The sequence below is a fragment of the Trachymyrmex septentrionalis genome, unplaced genomic scaffold, assembly GCF_001594115.1.
Source record: "Trachymyrmex septentrionalis isolate Tsep2-gDNA-1 unplaced genomic scaffold, Tsep1.0 scaffold37, whole genome shotgun sequence".
Classification (NCBI taxonomy): Eukaryota; Metazoa; Arthropoda; class Insecta; order Hymenoptera; family Formicidae; genus Trachymyrmex; species Trachymyrmex septentrionalis.
Genome location: NW_017305536.1, coordinates 6,085,127 through 6,106,620, shown reverse-complemented (window position 1 = coordinate 6,106,620; position 21,494 = coordinate 6,085,127). Strand labels below are relative to the sequence as shown.

General features: G+C 29.4%; 2 protein-coding genes across 14 annotated transcripts; both read left to right on the top strand.

Moving 5' to 3' along the window:
* The first annotated feature begins 448 nt into the window (after positions 1-448).
* Positions 449-9,128, top strand: LOC108750423 (protein piwi-like). Of its 8 annotated transcripts, XM_018489839.1 has the most exons (13): positions 835-1,091; positions 1,442-1,619; positions 1,841-1,957; positions 2,865-2,891; positions 4,526-4,598; positions 4,778-4,930; positions 5,546-5,754; positions 5,832-6,017; positions 6,107-6,274; positions 6,705-6,984; positions 7,082-7,434; positions 7,506-7,914; positions 8,457-9,128. In XM_018489839.1, the coding sequence occupies exons 3-13, from the start codon at positions 1,853-1,855 to the stop codon at positions 9,104-9,106; spliced, it is 2,613 nt and encodes an 870-aa protein (XP_018345341.1). In that variant the 5' UTR covers positions 835-1,091; positions 1,442-1,619; positions 1,841-1,852; the 3' UTR covers positions 9,107-9,128. The 8 variants fall into 8 exon arrangements, with proteins under 8 accessions (XP_018345346.1, XP_018345341.1, XP_018345342.1 ...); XM_018489844.1 differs by lacking the exons at positions 835-1,091; positions 1,442-1,619 and adding an exon at positions 449-499; XM_018489840.1 differs by lacking the exon at positions 1,442-1,619.
* A 2,116-nt stretch (positions 9,129-11,244) lies between these two features.
* On the top strand, positions 11,245-20,768 carry LOC108750837 (serine/threonine-protein phosphatase 4 regulatory subunit 4-like). Of its 6 annotated transcripts, none has more exons than XM_018490643.1 (17): positions 11,245-11,348; positions 11,533-11,612; positions 14,770-15,020; positions 15,156-15,229; positions 15,510-15,616; positions 15,870-16,099; positions 16,229-16,351; positions 16,439-16,542; positions 16,711-16,902; positions 16,993-17,151; positions 17,227-17,409; positions 17,492-17,938; positions 18,007-18,121; positions 18,456-18,492; positions 18,598-18,611; positions 18,943-18,988; positions 19,693-20,768. In XM_018490643.1, exons 1-17 carry the CDS (start codon positions 11,289-11,291, stop codon positions 20,660-20,662), a joined length of 3,192 nt encoding a protein of 1,063 aa, XP_018346145.1. In that variant the 5' UTR covers positions 11,245-11,288; the 3' UTR covers positions 20,663-20,768. The 6 variants fall into 6 exon arrangements, with proteins under 6 accessions (XP_018346145.1, XP_018346141.1, XP_018346144.1 ...); XM_018490639.1 differs by having other exon boundaries at positions 19,225-20,768; XM_018490642.1 differs by having other exon boundaries at positions 18,598-18,671.
* The last annotated feature ends 726 nt before the right edge of the window (positions 20,769-21,494 follow it).

Sequence of the window (21,494 nt, the reverse complement as noted above, 5' to 3'; positions counted from 1 at the left end):
TGTAAGTTTCTTTTCAAAAATCGACACTCAGGAAGTGAAATTTTAATTGACACGAGATAAATAAATATAAAAGAGCGTTACTGTTTCTCTAAGTCTGACATAATCAACAAGTTTTGCACTGTTTACAATTTTTTCGAAACTTTTTCTTGTTTTTCTCTTTCACGCTCTAATATATATTTATCGTTTCAAAGTGAGATATTTTCGGCTTTCAAACAACGCTTACAAGCCTGTTAATATGGGACTTATTTTTCATTCCTGCATTAGAACTTTTTTTTCTCATTTTAGAAAATCGCGAATATCACTGTAATTTCCGAAAATACATCTTAATTCATCTGACAGAAACATTTCTGTGTTAACATACCTAAGGACTTTGATTCTTTTTCCCTCGGTTACTTAAAAATTTTCAAAAATTCAGGTTATTTCATCAAATTTTATTGTAAGCGGACGTAAGATTTAGTCGTGTCATTAATCGCGCACGGATTATGAGCATTAATGAAAAGTAAAAATAAATTTCCCAATTTGTGAAAATTTCCGAGGAAAAGAATCGAAGTCTTTTGGTGTACTAGCGATATTGATCCGACGTTGTAAATTAATGAATTACAAAGCCATGATGTAAATCAATGATATCCATACATTATGGGTGCGGTCCAAATTACGCACAAAGGACACGATCATTTTTCCTCGTTATTCATCAAATAATAAAGAAGGATAAAACGATATATCGTGCGCAACTCTGACCACATCTTATAAATGTAGCTATGGCTGCGTTCGCTTTTTCGCAACGCTTGTGAGCGTCAATTATTCTTGTTTAATATTTCAATTTTTTGTGTTTTTTAAAATTAATTATATATTATATCTTTACTTGTGTACATATTTCGGCTAATCTTTTAGCCTTCCTCAGCAAAATTACAGTATATGTTACAACACGTTGGTTATCCATGAATCGTAATAAAAGTCGTATGTTGAAATAACAAGGATGAAACAACACTTAAAATCGTTGTGAACACGCAAAAGCGAACACAGCCTATGTAACATTAAACATAGAATCGAGAAATTTTTATTTTTAAAAACCTTCGGTTATACCTGAAAAGGTAATAAGTGCACGCAGAAATTTTGTAATAAATCTTTTTTTGTATAGAATATATTAACTGTCCTACGTTTCTAAGTACTGTAAAGACATAAGATTCTTCTTGTTTTTCAAAATTCTTCACGTTTTAAAATGAATATTGATATATTGGAAATATAGTATTTTATGAGAATTCATAGGATTTTAAATAATTGGATTATAAAATTGTGAATTGCAAATTTTTAATAACTAAATTACAACTGCAAAATATCTCGGGCGATATCTTTCTACAGTTCTTAAAGATGTAAAGGCTGAGAACATTTAGAGAATTATGTCTTAGTTTTAGGCTACAGTTTACTGATGCATTCTATTTAGTGACACACGCTGACACAAATGTTGGCTCATCTTTCTTGGCATTCTAACAAAGACAGAACGATACCGGTGTTGGTTGTATATTGAAAGGCGTCCTGTGTTACGTATATTATACATGCACACCGGATTTATCTCTATGCTATTTGGACTCAATTCCTGAATATTTAAATATTTATTACTAGTAATTTATATACACGTAACACATACTATAGATTTTCAGTGATAGTGAATATCAAAACGTTGATATTCGTGAAAGCCGGAAAGTTGATATAAAATTATCAAGAGCACATTTTTTTCTTCCAAATATTCTGTTTAGTTTAAAAATTGATAAATTGTGTGATAAACCAGTGGAATTATTTTTCAAATCATTTAATTTTAATGTTTTTCTAATTTCGTTATTAGATCAAAGAAAACATGTCTAAGCAAGAAAGAGATAGAGGTTATGATGATCCCTATGAACCATCAACCAGTAGTGGACATCGCAGGTCTAAACCATATGAGAGAAGGCAATCAGAGCCGGTAAGTAAGACATGACATCAGGAAAAAGAAATAGTTGCTTCTTTATAAATATTAAGTTAAAAAAAAACAATACAGAAGATAAACTGTAATTTTGAAATATAGGTTATTACATCTTTTTTCTATTTGTACTCTAAAAATTTGCACATTAACAATTAATTATTTTATTTCTTGTTTTAATGATACAATTATTCAAGAACTTTTGCTAAATCAAAAAAGCATACTTTTTCTGAATATAATTTGATATATATGAAAATAATAAAATTGATATATATGAAAATAATAAAATTGATATATTTGATAATGTGAACCGAGTTCAAATATATGTTGCCAATACTGAAAATCTGTAATATATGTAATTAGCGAAGTATATTCTGTAGTTTGGTATGTCAGTGTATATCAGAACAGTATTATTATAATATTAATTATGTGACAATATTATAATTTATTCAAAAAGATAATCATATAAACAGATAATTGGGAATTGGCGCTGTAGATGTGCACAGTTTTCTTTAAATTAATTATGTATTATATCATTACTTGTGTATATGTTTTGCATCTGAGGTGTTTGCTGAGAAAAGCTAAAAGATTAGCTTTCCTCAGCAAAATTACAGTATATGTTACAACACATTGGTACAACACATTATCCATGAATCTTATAAAAGTTGTATGTTGAAATAACAGTTGATATCATTGTGTAGTAGTAACATTCCTCCATTTCAGAATAAAAATTTCCAATTTGAAAGCTGAATGGTGAATTATAATTTATGATAAAGACAATCTCTATATTTTTAAAGAAATGTCTTATATGTTATAATTATATGTTATATAATTATTTTTTATTCTTATAAACAAAATAGTGTACAATTGTAATTAACATATATTATAATTAACTTTTTTTTTTTTACAGGAGCATCATAGAAGAGGATCAATAAAAGTTAGTATAATTTGCAATATTGTTATTTTAAATATAATATTTAAATCTAATATACTTTTTTGTTTGATATATATTCAAAATACATTATCGCTCATTAATTTTAACATTCCAGATTCGTTGATATTTCTGTAAAAGATAAATGTATGTTAAATGAGAGTAAAGAAGGACTACAAACCAAAGTACAAATTTAATGTACGTGATAAGATATAAATAAAAAAAAAAAAATGATTTCATTAAAATAACAAACATTTCGACTCTGATCGGGTCATTATCAATGTTAAACATATAATATGCCAAAGAATTACTTGAGCCCTATTATATTATGTATTTTAATATATGCAGGCGAGATGAAGCATTAATTCTCAAGAATTTTTCTCAATTCACTTTTTCTTTTATTAGAAATTTCTTTGGCATATATTATATGTTTAACATTGATAATGACCTGATCAGAGTCGAAATGTTTGTTATTTTAATGTAGTCATATTTTTATTTTTATTTGTATCTTATCACGTACATTAAATTTGTTACTTTGGCTCGTAATTTTTCTTAACTCGTTCTCATTTAATTTCATACTTGAGCCATATTATGTTATATGAATGTATGTGTTTTGCACAGAAATGAGCTGGATGAGTCCACCTACTGTTATGAACACTTTGACCATTTACATATATTGTATTTATACACTACTTATGTAAACATTTTTAAAAACTAATTTTGAAAGAACGAGGTTAATCCAAATATTGTTTGATTTCTAGAGATAACAAAATACTCGTGCAAGATCATGAGATGCTTATAGTGATATCAGGACATTTTTTTTTTTAAAACATCTTATTAGAGTGATATAGTATATACGTAAACAATTTAAATGACTTATTGTTTACATATATATCACTCTAATAAGATTTGTTTAAAAAAAAAAGTCAGATTAACAACGCTGCATCTTTGTCAATTTACGAGTGACTTAAACATTATGGATACGTGAACTAATTATTCTTGTATCACTCTTGCTGAGGAGGACTCCAAAGAGAATCGAAATGTTCCAAATAAAGAAGACATTAATCCAATTTCTGATTATTCTGATTTGTTCACTAAATAATTGCGCCGTTTATCGATGCTGGTTCTCATTAGCCTATTATAGTTATTTTTTTGTTATTAATTAATAATAATATTAATATATGTTATATATAATATTATTATATGTAAATTATACTAGCAATGCTCTCTTTTTGCCACTGTGTGTGCGTTACATGTAGTCGAAGTAATATTGGCGAACTTGATAGTCATGATGAATATACATTCATCCTGGATACGTTGTGTTCGATCAGAGGAAACTAATTTCAAGCAGGAAGATATCAATGACACCTAGTACTGAACTTCCGCATTAAAGAGGATTCAAATCTAAAGTTAAAATTATTACGGTTTTTTATTTTGATAACATTCCAATTGCATATTATATCTGTCTTATGAATATGTAATTTCGCACTAACAACCGGAGTTTATATAAGCATTTTACTTGTATTAGATTTATTCTTAGAATCATAAAACTTATTAAACTAATTTGTTTTAATAAAATTTAAAAATTTATGAAAATAAAATTAAATAAAATTTATAAGAATAGGCAATATGTTCTATAGAGCACCCGCTATTGCGCAGACGATTATGCAGTTCCATCTACGTCCAAACATGAGCCAATGGAAGATGTATCAGGTAAGTTTTTTTATATCTTTTTATCATACTCTCATTTAATTTTTCTTAATTATTAATTTTATATAAATAGAATCTACATTTTTTAATTAGAAACTATAAAAGATTCTATTATTTAGAAAAATACAATAAATTTAAATTAGTCAAAATTTCAAAAAAATGTTTATGTATAATAATTAAAGGTAAGGTTCAAATCAAAACTGAAGTTAAAACTGAAATGGAAAGTGAAGTTGAAATGAAAAGTGAAGAGGATGAAGCAAAACAGACGACACGTTCTCGACGTAAGATGGAATCTGCTTTTGTTAGTAGGCCCAGTACTTTAGTCTCTAAAAAAGGTTAGTATAAAATCTTAATGTGCTATGCGCAATATAATATTGTATAAACAGGATAATATGTAAACAGAGTATAGCATTTTCTGTACAAACTTTGACAGTATATTTTATGAGTTTTAATTAAAAACAATTTTGTTTTAATGCTTTATTAAAAAGTTATAACAAAAATTTGCAATATATAAACAAATAATTTTATTAAGTTTTTGCTTCAAATTGCTATTTCGTGTCAGTACGTGTTGTTTAACATGTAATTTTGAATTTATCATTTTTTTCGAAACTGTCAAGAAAAGTAATAAATTCAAAATTATATCAATATTAACATTAAGATGGACAGACAACAATTTCAAATGCAAACTTAGGTAAAATTATTTTTTTTATAAATTTCGTATTTTTGTTATAATTTTTTTTCCGTGTAAGGATTTTCTCTATTCTCTGTAAGAAACAGATACCAGAGATACCAGAGATTGGAAATACAGTAATTTTATGAAAATTTATGGAATATTAAATATTTTTATAATAAAATTGTGAATTATCTATTGTATATATTATAATTTTTATAGGCATACCAGAAAATAAATAACATTACCATTTTTGTAATTAATTTCTATCAATTTATAGGTAAATCTGGTGTATCTATAATGCTTAGTTCAAATCACTTTAAACTACCTACAGTACCCAATTGGTGTGTGTATAAGTACAGGGTAGATTTTGAACCCGAAGAAAGTCGAACATTTATTCGCAAAGGCATGCTTAAACTCCATAAAGATAAAGTCGGCCCATATATCTTTGATGGTACTATCCTGTTCTCGAGTACACGTTTACCAGATGTAAATATATCTTATACTATTGGACTAGCGGATATGTGCAATTAAATATTTTCATAAATATGTATGAAATATTTCAGAAAATCGAGCTATCATCAGTAAGGAAATCCGACAATATACCCTTTAAAATAATTATATATTTAGTTGGAAGAATGATGCCTGAGGATCCACATTATATAACTATTTTTAACATAATAATGAGGAAACAATTAGAACATTTAAATTTACAATTGGTGGGCCGCGATTATTATGATGCCTATAATAAAGTTAGTAAAAAATTTATATGAATACTTTTTTTTCATTTTATTAAATGGAAAATTTAATAATTTTTGTAATAACTATGTGATTGTTATAGATTTGTGTACATCAATATCGATTGGAATTGTGGCCCGGCTATATTACATCCATTAGACGGCACGAACGCGACATTTTATTAAACGCTGAAATAACGCATAAAGTAATGCGTCAAGAAACATTATATCATGTATTAATGGATTGCTACAGACGTAATAATAATTATAGAGTAAGTAAATGTTAATTTTTATTTGTATATCTTGTATTTTTATTTTTAATTTCATTTATTTAAAAACTTATACAAAATCTAATTTAAATTTATGATATTTTAAAATTGAGTCCAATGCTAAAAAGTAATAAAGATTATATAAACATACATAAAGTATATATATTATATTGTCTTATTCATAAGCAATTCAATTGAAAATTTTTATTTACATTTTACTTTTACACAATAGATAAAGTAAAAAAGTAAACTTTGTGATATTAAAAATTTCTTCAATTTACTTTCATGTATATGAGCAATTTTGAAAGATCTGTTGATCCAAAATTGTGCTTAAAAACAGTTATCATAAATTATAATACTTATCATAGATTATATGCTGTTGTATTTTTTATTTCATGTACTCTAAAAATAACAAGAGTTATATACATTTTAGACAGAATTCTGTAATAGTGTGATTGGAATTATGGTACTTACGGACTACAACAATCATACTTATCGGATTGAAGACGTAGATTTTGAAACTAGTCCTTCTTCGACATTTCCAATGAAAGATGGACAACATATATCATATCAGGAGTATTATAAAACTAAATATAAAATAAACATTTCAAGTGCTTCGCAACCTATGTTGGTGACAAGAACTAAACCAAAAATGCGAAATGTCGGACAAGGAGATCTTGTATATTTGGTTCCTGAATTGTGTCGTGCTACAGGTATTTTTGACATTTAAATATGTATATTTAAGTTTTTTATTTAATGAATAAATATAGATAAATTTGTGCTGAACCTTGTGATGAAACCTTCTTATAGGTTTAACTGACAACATGCGGGAAAACTTTCATTTAATGAAAGCGTTAGCAGTGCATACCTGCATCTCACCTACTTCTCGTATAGACAAACTTATGCGATTTAATAGTAGACTCCGCCAAGAACCAAAAGTCTTACAAGAATTTAAAGATTGGAATATGTCATTAGACAAGAATTTGTTAGAGTTTCCTGGTAGGCTACTAAATTCTGAAAGACTTTTATTTGCTGATAACAGATATATAAACAGTTTAAATGGGGATTGGACGAGAGATATGCAAAAAGCACGTATGTTGAAATGTACAGTGTTGAGACATTGGATAGTACTTGTGACTGAGCGAGACATACACGTTGTAAATGTAAATAACTTTCACCAATATATATACATATATATATATGCAAATATTTACTTTAATCTTGGATTTTATAGAAATTTATAGGAACGCTGCTATCAGTATCACATGGAATAGCATTCAGAATTGATCAGCCGCGAATACAGGCCATACGTGATGATAAAGCAGGCACATACGCCGAAAATCTCGAGTACATTTTGAGCAAAAGTGCACCGGATTTAGTATTCTGCGTAGTCAGTAATAATCGCAGCGACCGATATGCAGCTATAAAAAAAAAATGTTGCTTGGACAGACCTGTGCCGTCACAAGTTTTTTTACAAAAAAATTTGAATGGTAAAAACACCATGACTATCGCTACGAAGGTAGCAATACAAATGAATTGTAAATTAGGCGGAGCACCTTGGACTATCGAGAATCCATTGAAAGGATTAATGGTCATTGGGTTTGATATATGCCACGACGCAAATACTAAGGGTAAAGATTTTTGTAAGTATCTTTTAGTATTAATTTGATATTTTTATTTTAATATTTATTTTTATTTAAATTTTTATGCTTAAAATTTGAATTATCCAAATATTTTAATTAGGAATGCGCCGGATATCCGGAAAATATCAGGTAATTGACATTATTCGGCATTTTTTTTACTATCCGACAGGATAGTCGGATGTCATTAGTATCCGGTAATCTATTCGGTTGAAACTTTATATTGATAGTTTGCTATTAATGCAGAATTTTATTCTTTTCAACTGAATTTCTAATATTGTTCTTTCCTTTTTTTCTTATCACGTTGAGAAGGTAAAGAAAATTATTATCGCTATTTTTTTTTCTTACTGTTCTTTTTTTTTTGGAAGCCATTTTCCAGATATCCGGCAGGATATCCGGAGATAATTGCCTTACCGGATATTTGACTGGATCTGGAAACAAATGTAACGCCGGTTATCTGATAATCGGTATTCGGTAATTTTACCATTCGGTGCATTCCTAATTTTAGTTCTGAAATAAATCTAATTCTAAATTTATAATTATAGTGACTATGGTGTCAACTGTGGACCAAACACTGACACAATATTTTAGCTCTATTGCTTTATTTCATAGTAACGAAGACCTCGGTGATCAACTTTGCGAGAGTGTAAGGAAAGCTATCATGGCTTATAAAGAAAGAAATAAGGCTTTCCCTATGCATCTTGTAATTTATCGAGATGGTGTTAGCGAAGGTCAAATCAGACAAGTTTACGAAAATGAGGTGCAAAAATTAGAAAAGGCGCTTGAAAAGTTGTATTATGGTCCGAATTTTAAGCTGATCTTTATTATTGTAACTAAAAGAATTAATGTTCGGCTGTTCGATACGAGAGGTCGTAACGCTAATCCACGTACCGGAACAATAGTAGATGACGTAATCACCGATCCGTTAAGGTACGATTTTTTTATTGTGTCGCAACAGGTTAGGCAAGGTACAATTTCACCCACTTCGTATAATGTAATTTTTGATAATACTGGACTGGAAGTAGATATAGTTCAAGTTGTTACATATAAACTGACCCACATGTACTATAATTGTTCAACTACTGTCAGAGTACCAGCGCCCTGTCATTATGCGCACAAATTATCGTTCTTAGTGGGACGATTTTTACATCAACCTCCAAATTCACAGTTGGAGAAACAGCTATTTTTCTTGTAACAAGAAAACTGTTTTTTTTTTCATAGATATATATCCTATATAACATATGTATATATATACACATGTTGTAATCAACAAAAAAACGTGGACACAATTTGTTGTTAATATTGCGTCACATAATTAGCTATCAAATTATAATTTTCTGAAATTCCGTATTTTTTATTTGAAAGCCAATTGTGTGACAATGTTTCTTGTTATAAAACTTCCGATATATTTTGTATACTTAAGCTTAGGTTAACTACAAAAGTGATTAAACTGTGTTCACGACTTTATTTTGATATTTCCTAAGAGAACCATGATGTGCCAAAAATTATTCTCATAAGTTCCTAAAAAATAATTCCGATAAAATATTGAAAAATTAAAAAATACATGTTTGTATTTATAAGTTGAATATCTTTTTTTTATATTTTTATCATTTTATTTAACATTTTACGAATAGAATAAGAACTTCTTAAACTTTTAATATCAAATACGGGTTTTTTCTATGAATAATTACAGATGTAATTTGATGTAGCAGAATTATAATAGTTTTAGATATGCCAATGATTCAAAAAGCCTAATGATATGTAAACATAACATATATATCATAAATATGAAGTATTTTTTGAAGATTTAAAAAAATCTCTCTTTTAAGAGATATTACGTGCATATTGTATGTATATGTATGTAATAGGGTAATCGAATAATCTTATTTTATTAACATTAATCAGTAATTTATGATTTGCGCGGCAAACTTTGCATGGACAGGCGCGGTTTTATAGAAAATGGCGGTAACTTTATACATTATAAAAGTTTATACTACAAAGTTTTATTATTTATATTATAAAATCACCGTTATCATCTGTTGGATGGACCACGCCTGCCCATGCAAAGTTTGCTGCGCAATCTGTCGTATTGCCTAGTATGTATCTGCAAACACCCTATACGTTTTTTAGACGTAAAAATGTTGTATGGGTTAAGGCTCCTGGAATAGTCACCACGGCCATATATTGAATCGTGATGGAAACTAGAAATAATGTTGATTTTTATTATGTGTCATTTGTAAATAAAGATAATTTGGATAAAATGATAAGATTGCTTTAAAACATTTATAAAAATGGACGAAAACTATGACATAACTAAATATGCTTATCCCCTTCCTGATAGTAAATAATTATACAAAGAAATGATAAAAGACATAAATAATGTAAATAAAAATATGCTACGCATGTGCATTGAATGAAAGCATTTCACGTGCTTTTTATCACTTTTTATTTACCGTCAGGGAGAATAAGTATAGCTTTCATTTTTATAATTATTTCAAAGTGATCATTTTATCCAAATTGTCTTATTTTACAAATGGTAATAAAAATTGGCTATGGTGACTATTCAGAATAGTGATTATTCAATAGCCTTAAAAGTAAGAGTACAAATCATCAGATTATTGAATCCAAAATCTCATTTAATTCTACGCAGTATTTCATCATTTCAACTATTCTGGAATTGACGATTGTTAATGTCTATTTCAGTTATTTGTTAAAAAAATAGTAACACATTTATTTTCCATTCACGCGTAAATATAATTCAGTTTATTTTATAAGATTTTTTCTATCATAAATATGATAGATATGATTATTTTAGCGTAAAAGTGTAAAAGTATTTTATTTTCATCCATGTAATACAATATAAACGTTTACATAATGTTTCTAATGTTTATAAATGTGTATTTGTTCAATATATGAAAAATGAAACTGTCAATTATACAAGTGAAAGCGTTGTTCGATTAAATGATTCTATTAAAATGTAAACAATTCTTATTAAATGTCTTATTGTTATGTAATAAAAATATGAATACACTTCTAAAATATAAATAATTTATCCCATTGACTTGAACAATTTGATAAAAATCAGATTAGAAGAATAAATTAAAAATTCAATTCTTAATTTATACTGAACAGGAAAAATTGATGCTATGTCTAAATATATAATCGTACATCATGATACAAATTGCAGCGTCAAATTTTGCTTTGATTTCTGTAATTTTTGTAAAAATTTGAATTTAGTGTAATAATACCTCCAAGACGCGTACTCGTTATGATTTTTCTTGTTTCGATTATGTTTAACATGAATCTTTTGTTCTCAAGAAGGATGATGTGTTTAGAAGGTTATATAAAATTAGACAAAATCGCATGGGCATAGAATCATGGAACTGGAAGAGTATTTTATGAATCTTCAGTTGGATAAACCATTACCCGATATAAGGGTATGTAACGTTATTAACGGTTTCATTTCCTTCGCTTGTCTTCACTTGCACGCGTGTGTGTAATTTTACTCGACAGCCTTTATAATCAGCATTCAAGAACTTTTCTCTGAAACTGATGTTGAACAAACATCCATGCGATTCAATTACACGCTTCACCGACCTCATTTAAATAATCCTTACTTAGAATGAAGAACAGTTGCAAAAGCACTCCTTGGATGCTGACTTGGAAAGAAAACCTATAGATAGAGCACTATATATCCTCGTGTAAGTAAATTGTGTGCTTTAAATTCTGTTATCGAATAATTAATATTAATGATTCAAATCTCAGTTTTTATTAATTTAAAGATAAAATCTTGATACATATTTGCGTAATATAGTTTTTAAACTTTGAAAGAAACCTACAGAGCACTTTATATCCTCGTGTAAGTAAATTATGCGCTTTAAATTTTGATATAATTAAATAACTCAATAACTTATATTATTTTTAAATGATCCTTTTCTAATTCAAAGTTCTTAATTGATATCTACGCGATATATATTTTTAATCGCTATTTCTGTCTATCAATAATTTTCTTACTATTGCATAACTGCTATATTGAGTATTAAAATTGTTATTAGCTGAAAGTTTCTATGTACTCGAGCTTGCACACGCGAGAGCAGTTTTACCTGCATTGCCTCGATAAATCGACCTGTTAAACCTTGATGCCTTGATCGGAAATGCGTAATTTGCCGAAACAAGGTCAGCACGGCGATAATTAAATCTCGCGAACATATATAAGAGTGTTTTCAAGGTGGCAGTAGATATTCTTCAATGTAGGTAATGATGTATTTATACGATAATTTACAATCGGACTGACAAGCATTAAATCTCTGTAAATCTGCAAGCAATAATTGAAAGCTTTAGTTTACATTCATGAACACTTAATCTTATTGATATGCCACAATTTTACAAGATTTTAAAAATCTATTATGCAGATAAATACTATTCATAAAGTGAATGAAGACAAGAAATATAATCGGTAAAGTGCGATTGTTCCAACAATTCCTATTTAAAATTAGAAATAAGAAAATATATTCTAAGCTCTAAAATATCAAAAAAGCAATCCATAAATGCTAATAATTACCGTGATAAATAAAGAATTGATAAAAAGAAACATTAAAAAATAGATACATCTATATGCGTATTTAATAATTATGCAAGTTTTCAAATTGAACGTTTGAACGTTCCTCCTGTAAATAATATAAAACAACTATAGTCGCAACAATCGCAAGACTATGTTTGGCGACGATCTCTTCAATGTCACCGTATCCGAGTGGATCCCCGAGCGTTCGGAGAACACTCGGTCGTTTAGTGCGTAGATTCTTTTTCCCGATGCGTCGGGGCCGGCGCATCGGATTGCCGGATGACGCGATCGTTAAATCATCTTTTGTGTCACGCCAGCGAATTACGCAACAGCGCCCTCGGCGTGTACTAACCGTGTGCATCCGCGAGATGCGTCACGACGACGTGCGCGCGTCTTCTTGGCAAATCCAGTTGGTACGTGGGCCGTGGGCTGCGCTCGTCGGATTTGTCGCGTATTTGTGCGCACCCAGCAGTCGTGCTCCGAGTACCGGGCGTTGGGGTACCTAATTACGGATGGTACGATCGTGAATCGGACGTGATCGATAGACGCGGAGATCGGATACCCGCCTCGCTCGCTGTTCAGTTGTCATTCACGTTCTCGCGGGTTGCACGTGGCCGCTTTCTCCGCGCGCTCACGTATTGTGTCATTTGTGTTATGGAAGCGCGTACGCGCGTGCCATTCGCGTGAGAGGTACATACATCCCCGACCGCGATTGATCGATCCTGCCGCTCTCGCTGGCTGCGACGAAGTCGATGAGTAAGATGCGCCTCGAAAATGCTGCAAGAGGGAGATGAAACCCCATACGAGATCGCGTCCGATCCGTGAGTATCCGAATGCGTCTTCTTCGTCGGCATGTCGTGTCACGTTACCTCACGTAGCGTTGCGTCGCATGAGGTCGATGAAGAGTTCATCCCCTTGTCGGGAATCAAGTTTATTACCCTTCTCATCCCGCGCGTGAAACTCCTAAAAATAGCCACGCGATCGTTCAAGGAGCAGCGCACTGTCCTGTCACAGTTGAGCGCGCTAATTATAGTCCTTTAAAGACGACATTCCACGCGCGAGGGATGTCAGGATCGTGAAAGGTTCGCGGAACATCCGAGAGATTAGGTTAGCTAAACGCATCGAATAGTAGACAATTTTTATTTATTACTTATTATGGGTACTTTCCATTTGATGATACAAGTATACAAATGTCTATTTTTGTTCTGTTATTCTTTGAATATCAAGAAAGATAGACCGATGTTTATGTCAACTTATGTTAATAAATTAAAAACATCTGCTACGAAGTGCTTTCCATTTGTAGTATTTTCCAGCAAGACACACAGTGTAAGATAAAAATTTAAATAGACAAACTAAAAGAATGTAATGATTCACTGTATTACACTGTATAATCTATTAGTAAATTCGGTCACTTGCATTACACCAAATTAGTGCATATTAAAAGCAGATATACATGAAATTAACAAAGTTAAATGTAAAAATATATAAATATTTTAATCAATTAATTACCTAATAATGGCATTGTTATGTTAGTTAACAAAATATACATATATTACTTCATTGTCAATATTGATTATATTATGTTAATGCATTGATATATATAACTATAGATAAAATAGTCTTCAATGTGTACTTAATTTAATGTAATGCAAGTGACCAAATTCACCATATCTGCTGAGAAGCACCACAGATTGAAAATGATAGTGTTTTCCATTTAGTGACACAAGTTGGCACAAACATCAATCTGTCTTTCTTGACATTTAATAAACAACAGAGAATGATACTTGTGTCATCAAATGGAAAGCATCAATCATCTTGGCAAATGTACTATACAGTATAACGAAAATCAGGCTTAATAGACAATTTTTTACATATGATTCATTAAATGTTAGAGTTACTTGACTCAAGTATTACTGCATCATCTTCTTGATCGATTATTACCAATCCTCAATGCTTTCAGTTTCTTTGAAACAAATAAATAATTTATCAAGTTCTTGAAACAATTGGAGACCTGTCTGTCAGACCGCTTAGAATTAAACTTGTAGATAATCTATTATTATTTATATTATTTATATTATAATCTATTATTATCTTCTAATATGAACATATGTATTTTTTGTTTTTAAATGTAAGAAGATATAATTAAGAATAACAGATTCATTAATTATGTAAATTATCAGTAATATATATTCAAATAATTTTGCATATCCTCTTACAAGTCAAAAGTGCAAAGACTAGAGACGATGTTTTTTTTGTCATACATGTTATTTCTTAAGAAAATGTTGGTATTTTTTCAGGAAGGCAGATGAGATTCAGAAACTTAGTGTTATACAAAGTCTACCAAGTCTTTTAGCTACTGATATACAATCATGTATGTCTCGAGTGGTACCTAAAATGCAGCAGTCTCTGGCTACTGCATCAACTGAATTTCACATAGCAGCATCAAACACATTCAAAACAATTTTAGAGCAGAAGCTTGTCAGCCATAATGTTTTTAGTCAGACATTCCTTCAAAGCATATTAAATTCTTTAGAGAGTCGTGATCCAGGTAAACATATTTATTAATTAAAATAATTATTACTTTAGAGAATACAATATTTTATAGTTGAAATTTAAATATTATTTTTGTACTGTTTGTCGCTATAATTGCCTCTAACCTTCATTATATGTGTTAATGTTAAAGTTATCTGTCATGCATGGTTGGAGACCTTGCTAGATGTGATAGAATTACTGCCGATAGAAGTCATAAGAGCACAGGTTTGTACAGGCAATTAAAAGAATTGATATGTTTGATATTTTATTTAAACAGATGAAAAAAGGAAATTCTTTTATTTATTTATTATACATCAACAAAAATTAAATCCAGAAAGAAATTAATATATAAATAAATTACAATCATGCGCATCAGCTAATAAAACTTTAAAAAAATATATTTATACTAAATCAATGTTTGAGATATTAAATTGCTGTAAATGTAACAACATAGCACTGCATAGCACTTTTGGATGGATGGTAACAAGAACACTCTCACATACAGATTCTTCCATTGACTATAAGTAAAGGACAATTGTCACAACCTATCTACACCAGGATAATATGCAGCAGGTTATTAGGAAAGATTTGTACAAGATTTGATTCTGCAATGTGAGTTTTTTCAAATATACTTTTATTTCATGGTTTTTATACGCAGTAAAATTTTAATGTATGATAATTTATAAAGTTTATTCAGCAACATTTAGCAGTACTAAATTAGATTAGATCGTATTGGCCAAACAATTACTTATTATTATCTTTGTGATATAAAGAGGATATTATAAAACTTCTACATAAAATATTTAATTAATTTTTAATTTATTATTTACAAATTCTAAATAAATAACTATTATGAAAATTTTAGGATACAGAAGGAAGTTTTACCAACAGTCCACTCCCTTTGTCAGGATGTAAACAGTGAAGTGCGAGCTAGTATCTGTTTGCAGCTACGTTTTGTTGCAGAAGGTCTCGGTGCTGAATCTGTAAAACCTGCTTTGCTACCATCTCTTGTAGAATTGGCAAGTGACGAAGAAAGCAGTGTAAGATACGCCTCTGTACAGACAATAGTCTATTTACTACCTCATCTTCAGGAAGGTGAGTAATTGTATATTTTAGAAATATTTTTTAGATATTAATAAAAAGAACAAAAATTACATAGATACAGTATAGATTAAACAGATAAATTAAGTAGTAAAAATTAATTTAAATATAAATTGTCTACAGATACAATAAAAAATATAATAACCCCACTTGTTAAGAAGTTATGTGAAAATGCAGCTAAATCGAATGATAATGTGATATGTGTAATAGCACAAGATTTGGGAAAACTTGTACTTGGCTTAGAAAGTAAGAAACAATGCTTTGCATTTATATTGACAGCAGTATGATTTTAAATAATATTTAAATGACAAAAATGTATATGTGTTATTTCAGAATATTTATCAATGTCAGAGAAAACATGGTTTATAAAATACTTTCAACAACTTGCACAATTGGGAATACCATCACTGAAGAAAGAGAAACCACATTTTACGTTTGTAAGTATATATTATAAGCTTTTTATATATTATAAACTAAGTATGGATACATACGCATTAAATAATTTTTCTATAGACTCGTGTAGTATATTTAATGTATAATATTTATTATATATGTATTGAAAATAATTTATAAATTTAATATTAATACAATATTTTGTGTTTTAGATTAACAGCAATTCTGCACAGGATGAACGATATATTGAATGTAGAAGGCATTGTGCATTTAATTTGCCAGCAATGTTTATTTTCGTATCAAGCTCTCCAGAAGATGTAAATGCGATACTTACAACATTTAATGCATTGGCAAGTGATCATTATTATATGGTCCGGAAAACAGTTGCGTGTGGGATTCATGAAGTAAGATTTTAAATATTACACTTATTAAATTTTAGTAAGTATATTAATGTAGTAATTTGTTATATACATATAATAAAACATTATTTGTAGGTGGCAAAAGTTCTAGGGCCAACAAGCGCACGGATAAAGGGAAATTTAATAAAATTACTAAAAGATGATTCCGAGGAAGTGCTTCAAGGTTTAATTCCTCATATAAGATTAACGCTGGAATGTTTAGTTGAAAGTCAAATTATTGGAACAGATAAAATAGTAATTTAATTTTATCACATATACTTTGTAATTCAGAATCTTAAGATATATTATTCATTATATTATTCATTATAGGATTCTTCTTTGATGGAAATAGGTAAAGCTTTATTAAAGTGTGAAGCTGAAGTTGCAAGCACACACAATTGGAGATTGGCATCATTAATGCATACGCAGCTAGAAATTTTACCTAAATGTTTTCCCAGTGATTTTATATACTCATATTTTGTTCCAATGGCTTTCTCCAGAATTATACATGCAGTAAGTCTAAAATATTTTATTCTCCTTTAAAGCACGATTTACAATTTTATTAAAAAGTATGAATTTAATTTTACAATTTTAGCGGCCAATACCAGTACGTCTTGCCGCAGGAACACTTTTTCTTCTCCTCCTACGATATAATATGAAACCTATACAAAGAGCGGAACTGCGTAGTAGAATCTTTACAGATTTAGCTAATAGTTCTAACTGTTATGTGAGAATGATGTTCGTTCGTATAATGATCGAAGCATTGGAAATCTTTTCTTCTACATATTTTAAGGAGCATTTTTTCAATATTTTATTGAATCTGGCTGAAGATCCGATAGCTAATATAAGAGTGAAAGTAGTATCCTTATTGCCACAGTTGAAAAATCAATTGTGGATGCCAACCGATAAGAAATTGTTAACATCATTAGAGATGGTTGTGAGACATTTGGTAAACAATGAAAAGGATAGAGACGTACTATTTATTTTAAAAAGTGTTACACAGAAGTTGGATGAAATGGATGTCAAATATGAAGGTCAAAGTGTAAGTAATTTAACAATATTTAAGTTATACAAAAAATATATTTCTCTGAATACTGTTTTTTTGTGTAGTTAACAACGAAGCTTACTAGACAAGATGTGGAAGATGCCAAAAAGTTGGAAGAAGAAAAAAAGTTGTCGGGCACAGATGTAGGAAAATCAACTGGTGGTACTGTAGTAAAGAAAGGTATTATTAAATATATCTATATCTATATATTGTCAGTGATGTATGTTGTTTTTATATGTTAAATATTGTTATTGAGCAAAAACATGTATTTGTATAGATAATATATATATGACTACATGAAGAGTCTTAACTAATTACGAAATTTGGCCATATTCAATATAAAATATATGTTTTAATCATAGAATGTATTTTATTTGGTTATATACAATTTGTTCGTTATTTAATAGCAATAAGTAGTCAGAACTTTTTAACTTTTACGTTTTTAAAAATTTTTAATTATTAAAAAGAAATTAATATTAGCTAAGAATTTAAATAATAAATAATATTTGTTTAGATTGGACAAGAGCAGGAACTGATTCTACAAGAAGATCGTAAGTTTAATTTAAATTTATATATTTCAATTTATTAAATAATATAAACTGTCAAATTATTATTGTTGTTGTCTTCTATTAAATCTACATAAATTTATGTTTCAGATCACTGTCTAAAGGTGAGCACTTAATGAAGAATATGGAAGAATTACATGAAACAAAATTGTTACTAATTAAATGTAAGCAACTCATATTATTTAATGATAACAGAAGTTGAGAAGCAGAAATTCTTATCCAAGTAATCCTGTCGTCTGTCTCTTGCAAGTCCAAGCCATTTTCCAAAGTACAAATTTTTAATTTGTGTTAGCGATTAAAGAGAGTGATTAATCGGATTTTAATAAATGCTAAGCAAAATTAGTTGCAAAAAAGCTTAATAAGACAATTATGTCAACAATAATAAAGATATTAATAAACTTTTAATTATCTGAACTAAAATATGATATTTTGCAGATGGAACTACATCCTCGCGTCAAGTAATCGAAAGCTTAAAAACAAGGTAAGGAGAATTTGATAAAGAAATATAATTCAGAAGAGTATAAAACTAATGCATGTTTAAAAATAACAATTAGTTTTATAAGCTTAAATTAAAAATTAATGAATATTATGGATAATTATATAAATATACTTGGTTACATTATTTAAAGATTTTTTACTAATATGTGCTAAAATATGAATTAATGTTTTATTAACCAATCTAATTATAAGTTATTATATTTGCTTTGTATCTAACAGAATTCAACTAACACATCCATGGGAAAAAATAGGGCATTTCAACTCACATACTAATTCATCGCATTTTAACTTTGTAAATGGATCATCTAATGATTATATTACGCCTAAACCACAATGTAACTGCTCCAAGTTAACAGTATTCCAGGCTCTCTTGACATTGCCGGATGCTTGTGAACAAGAATACGAAAGTGACTCTCAATGCCGTTCGTATTACGATACTGACAACGATCACACAAACTTTAGAAAGCATTCAATCCAAACGAACGAATATAGTCCTTCCACCTTTACAAAATCTTTTTTTCTATCGCTTGTAAGAGATAATAAACAAGAGCCGCAACAGCATTCTCTAACACGGGATTATTCGCATGAATTTTCTACTAACATCAGTGGCAATGATAGAGCACCGAATTTTGCCGCTTTAAAAGCATTAACAAACGCAGCTCACTTTAATTCCTGTTGGACTTTTAGTTCCATGCCAGAAATATCCATGATGCAGTCAGACGATGAATTCTTGGTAGACACGGGTATCAGGATACCCACTCAATTCTCCATTTCTCAAAGTACATCAAAAATTCCGCATTTGCAAGATTTTATCGCTACAAGGAGGCAATTAAATACTACTATTCGGCCTAGACGAGGCAGTATGAATTTCGATAAAGGAAAGTTTAAGAGACATTCCTCCGTTGAATACGAAGATTGCATGAAACGTAGGACGAGTGAGAGTGAATCGTCGAGAAGTACATCGATTTCAATAGACTACGAAGAGGGTTTGCGACAACATAACATGGTGAAGGAGAATTTGAGTGATCAACACTTGTCTAAGACAGATGCGAGGACTAAAAGATATTCTGCTCCACAGGGAAGAACTAGATTTGGGTGGGATGCTAATCAAGAGCGATCTTTAGACGAGAAATTTAAAAGAAATTCTTTGATATTGGATAAAGAAAAGTTAAAATTTACTAACTCTAAATGCACTCTGGATCGAACTAAACGGCATTCCACCAATTTCAGTTTAAAGCTTCCTGATACTAAAGAAACGAAGCAGCTTGTAAAACGTCATAGTCTGGAGGATCATACCACGGTACGTCGTGCTGTAAAAGGATACTTTTCAACTTTGGACGTGAATCATAATCAGGGTCTTAGTAAAATTCCCTTGAGAAATGTTGAATCTCGCAGCAGGACCGCGCCTGCCACCAGAGCATCTAGCCCTGTACATGTAGAAACACGATTGAGATTTGACATTGAGAATTGTATTGATTCTCAAAGTTCTGCTAATGACAGACATTTGAATAGGTTTAGCTCGAGTGACGAAGAGGTCGATAAATTATGTAGGATGCTATTACATTCTCAAACGGCACAGAGTAGTACAGGAATAACACCAAGAAGTAGTAGAGAGAGTAGTAGATATCCTGTTCACCTGTTGATGAAAAAGCTATGAAATGTATAATTCTGTTTCTATGACTCTTCCGCAACTATTTTAGTGATCATATAATGAGCTTTCTATACAGCTTTACATTTAATTAAAAGATTTAAATATGAAGTCTATCGAGATCTAATTCAAAATTATACGTAACAGTTTTTTTAGTTTCTTTGTTTAAACCAAGCTTAATATGGATCTGATTAAAATTTTATCTTGCGTAAATAAATCTTTCATTATATAGCATTGCAATAAATCAAATATATAATGTTCTCACAATATTGAATACCGATAACATATAATAAAGTCTCAATATCTATTTCATTTGTTTTTAAACTACATCGTACATACGATATGTACTGTTAATATTTTGGTTAAATTTAAAATCATAAATATCTTAACATTATTAATAATTTGTTGAGACAGAACATTCTTAAAAGAATCAAACCTTTAAATAAAATTATCTAAAGAATTTGGTATAAGAATCGTTTTGAGATAATTTATACAATTTTTAATTGCATATTGGTACTATAATGAAATTAAGTTTTACATGTTTAACGGCCTTAATGTGAATTAGCATATTTATTTTTAACTTCAATTTTTGCTTTTGATTATATATATAAATAGGATATATTTATATATTTTTTTGAACATACAATTTTTTTATATCGTGCCTTTTCTATATAATAATTTGTATTTTTTACCTAATCTAATGCAAATATTCATAAATTTTTGTTTTATTAAATGGAAATAATCAAGTTTTTTAAATGCAGTTAATAATACTTAGAAATATTATAAGAATTATTAGTCTACATTTTATCTAATTTTTAACTCAAAATTGGATGTAATTACT

Coding starts and splice junctions, on each gene's coding strand:
- LOC108750423 (XM_018489844.1), top strand. CDS start 1,853: ATGTCTAAGCAAGAAAGAGATAGAGGTTATGATGATCCCTATGAACCA. Junction 1,958..2,864: donor AGAGAAGGCAATCAGAGCCG/GTAAGTAAGACA, acceptor TTTTTTTTACAG/GAGCATCATAGAAGAGGATC. Junction 7,435..7,505: donor GAGACATACACGTTGTAAAT/GTAAATAACTTT, acceptor TGGATTTTATAG/AAATTTATAGGAACGCTGCT.
- LOC108750837 (XM_018490638.1), top strand. CDS start 11,289: ATGGAACTGGAAGAGTATTTTATGAATCTTCAGTTGGATAAACCATTA. Junction 16,100..16,228: donor ACTACCTCATCTTCAGGAAG/GTGAGTAATTGT, acceptor AATTGTCTACAG/ATACAATAAAAAATATAATA. Junction 18,493..18,597: donor ACTGATTCTACAAGAAGATC/GTAAGTTTAATT, acceptor TTTATGTTTCAG/ATCACTGTCTAAAGGTGAGC.